The sequence below is a fragment of the Mustela nivalis genome (assembly GCF_964662115.1).
Source record: "Mustela nivalis genome assembly, chromosome: 3".
In the NCBI taxonomy this organism is placed as follows: domain Eukaryota; kingdom Metazoa; phylum Chordata; class Mammalia; order Carnivora; family Mustelidae; genus Mustela; species Mustela nivalis.
The window spans coordinates 23,385,020-23,395,234 of record NC_139022.1 but is presented as its reverse complement, the minus strand read 5'-3'; the positions used below and the strand labels follow the sequence as shown (position 1 = coordinate 23,395,234).

Below are 10,215 nucleotides of genomic sequence, written 5' to 3'. Positions count from 1 at the left end.
TCCTAAAGGGCATTCATGTAAGGCCCGTTATTTTCCAGCTTGATTAATGAAAACAAAATTTTTCTGTAATGCTTTCTTCCTACTCTGTATTAGTTTTCAGGACTGGATTGAAAGTGATTTATTGTGGATAGGGTTATACCTGCTCGTGGAATTTTTTTCTGTTCCTGGGTTTTTAAAGGTGGCAGAGTTGACTTTCTGATTTTAATTCATCTTCACTAGATGAAGAATTCACAAATAGGACTTTTTCTTGAAATAACCATAGCCTGGGGGCGCTTGGGTGGCTCAGGCCATGATCTCAGGGTCCTGGGATTGAGTCCCACATCGGGCTCCCTGCTCAGTGGGGAGCCTGCTTCACTCTTTGCCTCCCCCTCTGCTTATGCTTTCTCTAATAAGTAAATAAATAAATAACCTAAAAAAAAAGAAGTTGTATTTGACTGGAGCTTCATGTGGAGTGACAGATCAACAGAAAGACAACAGAAAGACAAAGACAGGAAGCAATGAAGGAAAACACAGAGGCGCACAGTATAGACAGATGTTCCTCGGCTTATGACGGCCTCGGCTTCTAATAAACCCATTGTTCAGCTGGAAATCTCTTTAGTTGAAAATGCATGGAAAACACCTAAGCGACTGAACATCAGAGCTTAGCCCCGCCAAACTTAAATGTCTTGAGAACACTTACAGTATTGCACAGTTGGGCAAAATCCTCTAACACAGAGCCTATTTCACAATAAAGTGTCTGGTATCTCATGTAACTTACTGAACACTGCACTGAAAGCCAGAACAGGACGGTTCAAGTGTGTTGGTTGCTGACCCTCGTGATCACGTGGTTTGCCTGGGGGCTGTGCTCGCTGCCCCTGCCCAGCATTACAAAAGAGGACCCTACTGTAGATCTCCAGCCTGGAAAAAGATCCAAACTAAATGCATATCACTTCTGCACTATTATAAAAAGCCAAAATAACCATAAACTGAACCAAGGTGAAGTCAGGGATCTTCTGTACCAGGTTTGTTAGGGAAGGTCAAGTGCTCCTGTCTGGCCAGGAACCATAGTGGTATGGGGGAAAGTTCCACAGTAGAAAGTTCTACAGCGGAGAAACACTAGGACTCAAGCACCAACGGTCACAGGTTACACCAGGAAGACTGGATGCTCTTTTGTGGGCGATGAGAAGCCACGAGCGACTCAGGAAGGCTGAAGAGCTCTGGGCAGGTGGGACAGCTGAGGGCTGCAATGAAGAGGGACAGGTGGAGCTGGGAGACCAGGTGGGGAGAGCCTGCTACCCTCGAACAAAAGGCAACAAAGGTCTGGACTGGGATGACGGAGATGGTGGAAGGTAATGGGATATTCATGAAACAGAACTGGAAAGCCATGGAAATGAAATAAGAGAGGGAGGGAAAACCGTTCATGACTTTAATTGCCATCAGTATAAAACATGTTGAATTAAAATGAATTGGTATTTCTAGACCGATGATGACATCACAATAATGGAAGGAAACCAATTTTGATTTTGAGCCTGGTTAAGGAGACAGTATAGACAAGAGAAAAGCAGAGGCTCTGGAGTCACACAAATGTCACCATTGAGATTCATCCCCACTCTTCATTCCCTTCCCTGTAAACCCAGGCAAGTGACACCTGCCTCACAGCACTGGTAACAAATAGGGAAGAGCACACGTTCCCACGTTCCCAGGTCAGACAGGACAGCCAGGGATCAGCGGCACATGAGGAGGTGACAGGTGGTCACTAAACTGAGCTCAGGTGCATACACAGCATTTTACGTCACCTTGAGATGGCTCCTCTTGTGACCTCTCGAAGAAGGTGGCAGTGGTGAGGAACAAACTCCAGGAGCTTATTAGCATACATGATCTTCAGGCCGTCTGGATGAGACTCAACGATCTGCTCTACAATCACCTAGCAGAAGGAAGAGTGTTTTATTTTTATTTATTTATTTGTTTGTTTGTTTGTGTTTTTGTTTGTTTTTAAAGCACCTAAAAGAGAAGTATGAACTATACACTACAGAGAAAAGAATCGTGTAAACCTTAAAAATGCACTTCGTCCTTCCTCCTCCCCACTCAGTATGCTTTCTAAACAGGAGGTAAGTAACAATGGCATAAAAATCTAGGTCCCGGGATTTGGGAATACTACTCCAACCCTAGGGGACACAGAGGCTGAGGGACAGAGACTGGCCTGAAGCTAAAACATCACACACACTCATCTGCTTCCCTTCTGAGCTTAAAAGCAAAATACTGTATCTGCAGACAACAGCTCTGTATCATCTTCACCCTGGCCTTATCCTCTACCGTCTCCAGAACAGGGAAAGGGCTGAGATGGAAAGTGATGGAAGAAAACACATCTTATTTTGCTTTAGTATTTAATTTTTTTTGGTGAGGCTGAGTTGCAGGAGGTGAATGACAAGCATACAAACTTAAAATGCAAACGTGGCCACAGTTCATTTAATGACACGGAAACGTAAAGTACTTCCCTAATTTAGCATATTAGATTCAGTTCAATGAAAAGGGCATAAATTAAATAACTAAAATATTTTCATTTAGTGACAAAGAATAATGTGATCTTTTTCACCCCCACAGAGAGAGCTATGAACTATAATAGGATACATACAAAGAACTGACAGATCATTTACTTTTAGTAGTCTTAATGAAGCTGAGAAGATTACTGAAATTAATCCTTCAATTTCACTTCTATCACTGGGATACTGTCTCGTTTTAAAACTGGAAGCCTTTCATCCTGAAATCATGGTGGGTAGCTTTATACTTACCAGACAGAAAGAACACTCGCACTGGCAGGTGACTGGAAGAAAGCCCTCAAATGCTGAGACTGGATTCATGACTTCTGTCAGCTTGAACTAGATGAAACCGACGCTCTCTAAGTTGGAAGCTGCTGATTGCTGGCGGCCTCACATGGTGCAGCCCATACTCCGGCCGCTCAGAGGCAGGATACACTGACTCCCTGTATTTTACTGTATCCTTATAGGTCAAGAACACTGGGTAACCAAGTTCTGGACTTAAGGTACTACCCCGCTAACTCGCCCTTCAAAGCCCTTTATCTTTGAATATTCCCTCCCTCCCACCTTCCTAGCCTGGCAAACTCCCCCATGGTCTTCAAGACTTAGGCCACATCAATTCTGCGAATACGCTTCCCCTCACAGACTTTCCCTGCACACAGAGCTGTCTTCCAGCTCCTCCAGTGGGCACGGGCGCCTTGGTGGGGTCACGCTTTTCGGCAACTTCATTAACGTATAACTTATGGAAATGGAAATTGACCTGAAAATGTTCTGATCCGTACCTTCTTTCTAGGCAAGTCCCTCACCCCTACTAAATTAAGATGATCCCTGAGTTATGGCATCACTGGAAGAGACCAGAGCGCATGCCTGATTCCTGCCATGCTGATGGGCACCAAGCGGGACCAACCTTTTCTTACAACCAGAAGAGCAGGAACTAAGAGCATCTTCAAGGAAGAGCCCTGAGCTCTCTCGCACCCATTCAAGAAACGAAGCCAGATTAGATGCTCTGTGTTTGTGGAATGAGGTGCATGGGGGCACAAACCTCATCCATGTATGGTTTCACCAGTACTTGACCGACTAACGCCTCTGCATCCCGTGTCTTGTCAATTGTAGCGTAAGTCTGGAGGCAGTGCCGTATGATGTCCACATTGGAAGTCTGAAGCCCTTCTAGCAGCAGGCCTCCCAGGGACTGCTGCAGCATGGCCTTAATGTGGGCTATACGCTGCAAGAACAGAGAGACCAGGAAAGAAGGTCCAGGTACCACAGTTTTAGAAAGCTCAAATATATGTGTATAATTTATATACATATGTGTTATATATATAAAGCGAGCCTCTAATTCTACCAGAATATATGTAAGATTAAAATCCCAACATTTCCTAGAGAATAACAATGAATCTCTTCTCCCCATGATTGCTTTCTTTCTTTTTTTTTTTAAAGGTTTTATTTATTTATTTGTCGAGAGAGAGCACAAGCACACAAGGAGACACAGGCAGAAAGAGAAGCAGGCTTCCTGCCAAGCAAGGAGCCCAAGGTGGGACTCAATCCCAGGACCCTGGGATCATGACCTAAGCCAGAGGCAGTGGCTTAACTGACTGAGCCACTGAGGCGTGCCCTCCCTATGATTTCTTTGAAAGTAAGTCGGCTTCATCAAAGTGAAGTTTAGACAATTACGGAATGACAAAAAGTTATTTGCCTCTTAAGCTACGGAGTAAATCTGACAAACGTGCATTTAAACCCAGTCAAGGGCTTTGGATAAATGAACTCTGACTACATCATATGATGTGTCAAGTTACATGAAATTCAGAATTAATTTTACTTGCATAGTTTGGAGACTACGCTTGTGTCTTTACACAAAATCTATCTAGTGTGACATAATGGAAGCAGGGTCCCAAGCAGGAGACACTGAAAAAAAAAAAATTCAAAGCTAGCTTCAAAATCCTGTAGAGTAGCAATTATCAGGGGCAATGCTAAGTCAAACCAAAATCATTCAGGAAATTCGCAAACAGCAAATTGAAAATCGAAACCAACACTTGCTGGTCTTACTTTGTCCAGAAGAGGCATGCCTTTGCTCTGAACAGCATGAAAGTGTAACTGGTTAAATTCTGTGGCAATTCTCTCCAAAATCTGTCTAGTCCAGAGAGGGCTAGTAGAGACAATTAGAGAAATGTAATTCCCAAAGTTAAAAACCTGCCACCCCCACCGCCCCACATGCCTTACAGCGCTCAGGCACCTGCACCTGAACGCCATCAATTTTTATGACAAACTGTCTGTGCAGCAGGCCCCAGTGCAAGGGGTGAGGAGCGGGGAGGTTGTAGAAGCCACTGACGCAGCCTGGCCCAGGCCACAGGGCCCAGGCAAGGGGATGGAGCTATTTTAGGTCAGTGTGGGTACAACTGCATGATTCCTCCACGTTCCTCGGGCTCTCCCATTCGTGCCCTTCTTCTCCCTTCTTCTCCCATTCTCTAACCCCCTCCTCTCTCTTGCCCTGTCCTACCGTTCATACCCGAAGCCCCCTCTTCTTCTCTGCCTGCCTCATTCTCCCTCCCAAGTACCTCCCCAGTACCAACTACTGCTGTCTCCTCAATCAGCTAAAACTGACCGCCTAGCAGCAACCTGGGAAATCGCTCAGAGCAGCGGACTCCAAGTTTAAATTTACCCAACGGCAGAAAGAGCAAGCTCGGTGCTCCGGGAGCTGGTGAGAAATCACTCACAGTGCATCTGCCATCAAGTGGACTGGATACACTTCCCTCTTGCCCCCCACATTAGAAAGCGTCAACCCCATTCAAAAGGAAGTCGAACAGTGAAAGAAAAAAAAAAACACACAACAAAGGCCCCAAAGCCCCTGCTGGGCTCTATGAGGCATCCCACATCTGAGGATGGGCAGTCAGGTAGTGAGGAAACACACTGTAAGAAAACCCAAAATCTCTGGAGACCTGCAATGGTGTGCCCCGTCCCAGAGCATCAGAACTGGTGTGGAGGGAAGGCAAGTGCTTGGCAGAAACAGTGCCGAAGCCTAATCCCAACCTCTACTGACTGATCCCATGCGCATTTCCTATTTATCCTTTTCTCGGCATTTCTGGGCCTGGCAGAGCATGATGGATTTACTGTGCGCTGACGCTGCTCTGGCTTTCCTGACTCTAGAGCTCAGAGCTGCTCTTCTGGAGAAAAAAGTCCTCCAAGGTAATTCTGAGCAAGAAAGCGCACAATGTCTGTTTATCAAGGACAGTGTTGCAAAGGGACAGGATTGTAGACACAGAGCTCACTGAGGTGTTTCTATCCGATGAGCACAGCAGCAACAGCAAAGACGGGAAGAACACTGGAGGGCCAGTTCCCCAAGGGCCGAACGTGGACATGGCTGGAGGGGCTGCAGGCACTGCCAAGGGCCGCAGTGAAGCAGAGCCACTGGAGACACACGGGCTGCAGAAGGGCCGTGTGCAGACTGTCTGCTAAGTGTGGACGAACGGGGCAGAAGCACGAGTGCAACGGGCTAGAGACACAAGCACAGTGGAGGCTGACCACTTAGTTGAATGCCTTGATGTGAAAGGAGACAGAGACCTAGGACCAGAGAATCGCTTCCTTTGGGATGTGTCCGTTCTTAATCTCCATCATGAGACATGTGGAGCATATGGTCTCTCAAGTTCCTTCCAAATCTAAAACCTTAATTCCTAAAATTTAGAAACCTAACTCCGCCTGCAAGGGGAGGGACTGTTAGCGTCACACAACAGAGCACTCAGGGCACCAGGCGACCTTGACGCAGGCAGCCCAGCTGGTATGTGTAGGACCAGCCCCGGCTACTCCCACTGCACCACTGTGCGTCTCACAGTGCTGACAGGACCTAACTACTCATTTTCTGAGTCACTCATCTACCCTGGCTGATTAAAAATTCACACCAGGAAGGGAACAAGACAATCACAGTATAACAAAGAGAGCCATCATCTTTTTTCCTATTTCATAAGTTTTTCCTTTCCTGTTTGTAAATTTCAACTGGATATGTCCTATACTGTTTCATAATAATATAATGCTGGTGCAAAATACATCAATGGTAATACTCTGGGCATGTCTAGGAAAAAAAATGAGATGGAGAAAAACCAAGATGAATGGTAGATATGCCTTAAAGATCAACCGGACTTTGCTAGTCCTCAGGGAAGGTGATTCCAAATATACTTTTACACTGCAAGCATAATGACGTGTTGGAACTGTGGTCTATAACCAAAGCGTTTATAGGAACGTGTTATAGATTTCACCATTTCATGCTCTCCACTCTCTTGGAGCTACATTCTAGCCACAAACCTGGATTTTCTTCTTGTTCAGAAATGAATTCTAACTAAGCCATCCCCGCCTAATTAGATTGAATGTGAAGTATTAATTTATGTGCTACTTAGTTAAAAAAAATGCTTACCTGCTTGCTTCTAGTGCAGAGGTTTCTTTCGAACTTTGTGAATTTAAGATTTTTTCAATCTTTTCCACTGATCAAATAACTTGTATAAGCCTCAACACACACATCTATAAAAATAAAAATTAAGCAAACAAAAAACGTCACCATCTTTACTCTTAATCATCTTTATTTCCCATGCTAAATGCAGGAAAATATAAGACCAAAAGTTAGCTTCAAATATATAGGGCATGCTATATTTTGAATATTTCTATGAAACTCAGAATTCTCAAGAATGCAAATCTTAGTTCTAGAATAAGCATACTTCCATATTCTATTGCAAGTTTATAGAGGAAAAAAAAAAACCCTAGACTTTGCTTTCTCATATTCTATACTCTTATTTCTTTTTTTTTCCCATCCTGAATCTTTCTATGGGCATTTCTTTCCTATTTTTTTAAAAAAGATTTGTTTATTTGAGAGAGAGAGAGACTGCATGTGCGCGTGCAGGGGAGGGCAGAGGGAGAGAGAGAATCTCGAGCAGACATCCTGCTGAGCACAGAGCTCAATGCGGGGCTCAATCTCATGATCCTGAGATCATGACCTGAGCCAAAATCAAGAGTCGGACGTTTAACCAACTGAGCCACCAGGCGCCCCTCCATTTGTTTTCTTATGGCCCTTTATTCATGTTTTAACTTTGGCTTCTGATTGTACTGGCCCTCTCAGTTTACATGTGCATATACCTATATGCCCAAGCACCAAATCATTAAAGACCTTTTACACTACAAATATTATCAAAGAGGTTGAGGGACATTTTGAAAACTCTCATCCTTAAAGAACAAAAAAATACAAAGTCATCCATTCAATAAATAATAATAATAATGAACACCCCTGGGAGCTCGATATTCATTCTGACGGGGGGTGGGGGGGGCACGAGAAAATAAAGCAAGAAATACACCCTGCTCTCACAAAGCTTACTGTTTTGTCTGGAAGCGCACGACAAGCATTCTTTGGACAAAAGCTGTGAGGAGATCCAGAGGCGAATTAAACAGAAGCCTGTCCCTCAAACAGGCTTCTCCCCACTGAGATTTTAACAAATATGCTAATAATACACATAGAAAACATTGTACAGAGCAGCAGGCGAGAGTCAGAAGCCCAGACACCCAATGCCCGCTGGTGCCCCTACATCGTTATGATCATGAATGATATCGGGGACACTTGGAACTGGAGATAGCACTAAGGGGCACACTCCCGGGGTGAGCCCTCAGATGTACAGAGCCGTTGCCTGTCTCACACACCTGAAACTAAGCCAACACCGCATGCTAACTACGGGAATTGAAAAAATTAAAGTGAACACCAGAACATAAAGAACACAGGATCAGAAAATAACAGCAAACCTACGGCAGAATCCTGAGTTTGCTTTGGAAAGCCCACTTCTCCCCTAGTCTCTAATATAGGCCTATTTTCTTTACAGGGCCACTGACAATTTATACAGTCGTTAACTGTCAAGCGCTGCACCGACAACAGTTATCACTGTTTCTTGTTCTGGAAAAAGTGGGTGACTTGAGATCGTGTGGGTACCTCTGAAATTCTGTCTTCTTATTTCAGGTAGATAACGTGACATAATGCATAAAATGCACATGCGTGAGAGCTTTGAAAAAAAGCTAAATTTAAAAAAAAAAAGAAAAAAGCTGAATAGTGCTGACAAGTTCACGGAGACAAGAGGAGAGGGCTTCAACTGGCATGCAGCATAAGAAATCTACTGGAGGGGGCGCCTGAGTGGCTCAGTGGGTTAAGCCACTGCCTTCGGCTCAGGTCATGGTCTCAGGGTCCTGGGATCGAGTCCCACATCAAGCTCTCTGCTCAGCGGAGAGCCTGTTTCCCTCTCTCTCTCTCTCTGCCTGCCTCTCCATCTACTTGTGATTTCTCTCTGTCAAATAAATAAATAAAATCTTTAAAAAAAAAAAAAAGAAATCTACTGGAGGGTACCTTTTTCTTCCTTATGTCCTCTTGTTTACACATTCGTTCATCTACTGCCCGAATTCCTTCACTGACTGATGACCTGAGACTCTTTAAAAGAATAATAAAGAAAATGTATTACAGACATTGTTTTGTCACATTATCAATTTCCTACATCTCATTCAATTCCACAGAAATTAATACCTGTGCACCTGTACTATGCAGATATTGACCAAAAAAAAAAAAAAAAAAAAACATGATATACCAGATACAGTTACTGTTGAGGGGACTCATGACCTGGGGGCATAATGACACGAAGGCAGGGTCGCATGGCCAAAAGAAGAATGACATATACAGTGAAAGTTATGGGGATGAGGGGGCTTAGAATGGAGAACAGATAATATGAAGCAAAGTACAGGAGAGTCTGGAAATGCGACGGGGCTCGAATCGGACTCTGAAAGCCATGTGTACACAGCTGCCGAGGTGGGGAGGGGATGGGGAGCAGATGTAAGTGCACACACACTCAGGGGCAGGGTCAGACAGGCACACAGCCATGTGCACTGCAGGCTTCCTTCTGGAGAGAAGCAGAAATAGGAATGGAGGGCCAACTTCACTGAGATGAAGTCTTTAGATTCTGCATATTTTGGAGAACGAAAGAATGTCAAAGCACTGATGCATGATGATGAAATGTGGGTATGGAAATACCAGGAATCAAGAATGAAGAACAGAAGACCAGAAAAAGGCAGAGCACAGAGGTAGAGAAACATGTCCAGAAGCTAATGAATAAAGAGATAATTAGGAATTAGGGCCAAAACAAAGGTTAAAAGAAACAACTAGAATGAAGTAGGCATATCACAAAAATTCCACAGGAAGGTGAATTAATTCACTCCATCAACATTATGAAACACCTCCTGGACGTCAGTATTGTGGCAGCCTACAGGGATGCAATGAAGACAGATATAGTCGTATCCCTCAGTGGTCTGAGAATCTCACAGAACAGCTTCAGAGTTGGGACCAGAAAAGCAGGTCAGGCCTGTGGCTGAGCAGGACCAAAGTGGCCATAAAAACAGGCCATGGAAAAGGGAGGGGATACGGTGATGGCAGGGGGTGAGGCGGGACAGGAGCCTGTGTGAGTAGAGCAAATCTGCCTCCAGGGAGGGGGTTCGAGAGAAGAGTGGGAGGCCAAAGGAAGGCTAGGCTTGGGAAACAACACCACTATGAGGCCCTGGGAGGAAGAGGCACACCAAGGAGGCAGTGGGAGAGCCCCACAGCGGCTGGTGTGGAATCCAACAGCGGACCATGAAAATTCCTTCCATTCCAAGGAAAAGTATCTTTAACAAGATTTTGTAAAATTCAAATGAGACATAAACCATG

The 10,215-nt window shown here is 44.6% G+C and overlaps 1 protein-coding gene across 1 annotated transcript in view; it reads right to left on the bottom strand.

Annotated features, from left to right (window-relative positions):
• Positions 1 to 1,771: 1,771 nt before the first annotated feature.
• LOC309861977 (conserved oligomeric Golgi complex subunit 2-like) overlaps positions 1,772 to 10,215 on the bottom strand; it is a gene marked incomplete at its 3' end in the record, with an annotated part of 623,083 nt that continues 614,639 nt past the window's right edge. The window contains exons 4-5 of the mRNA XM_082725235.1: positions 8,872 to 8,952; positions 1,772 to 1,903 (exon numbers count right to left, since the gene is read on the bottom strand). Of these exons, the coding sequence (XP_082581361.1) occupies positions 1,772 to 1,903; positions 8,872 to 8,952 (213 nt within the window). The remainder of the gene's footprint in view (positions 1,904 to 8,871; positions 8,953 to 10,215) is intronic.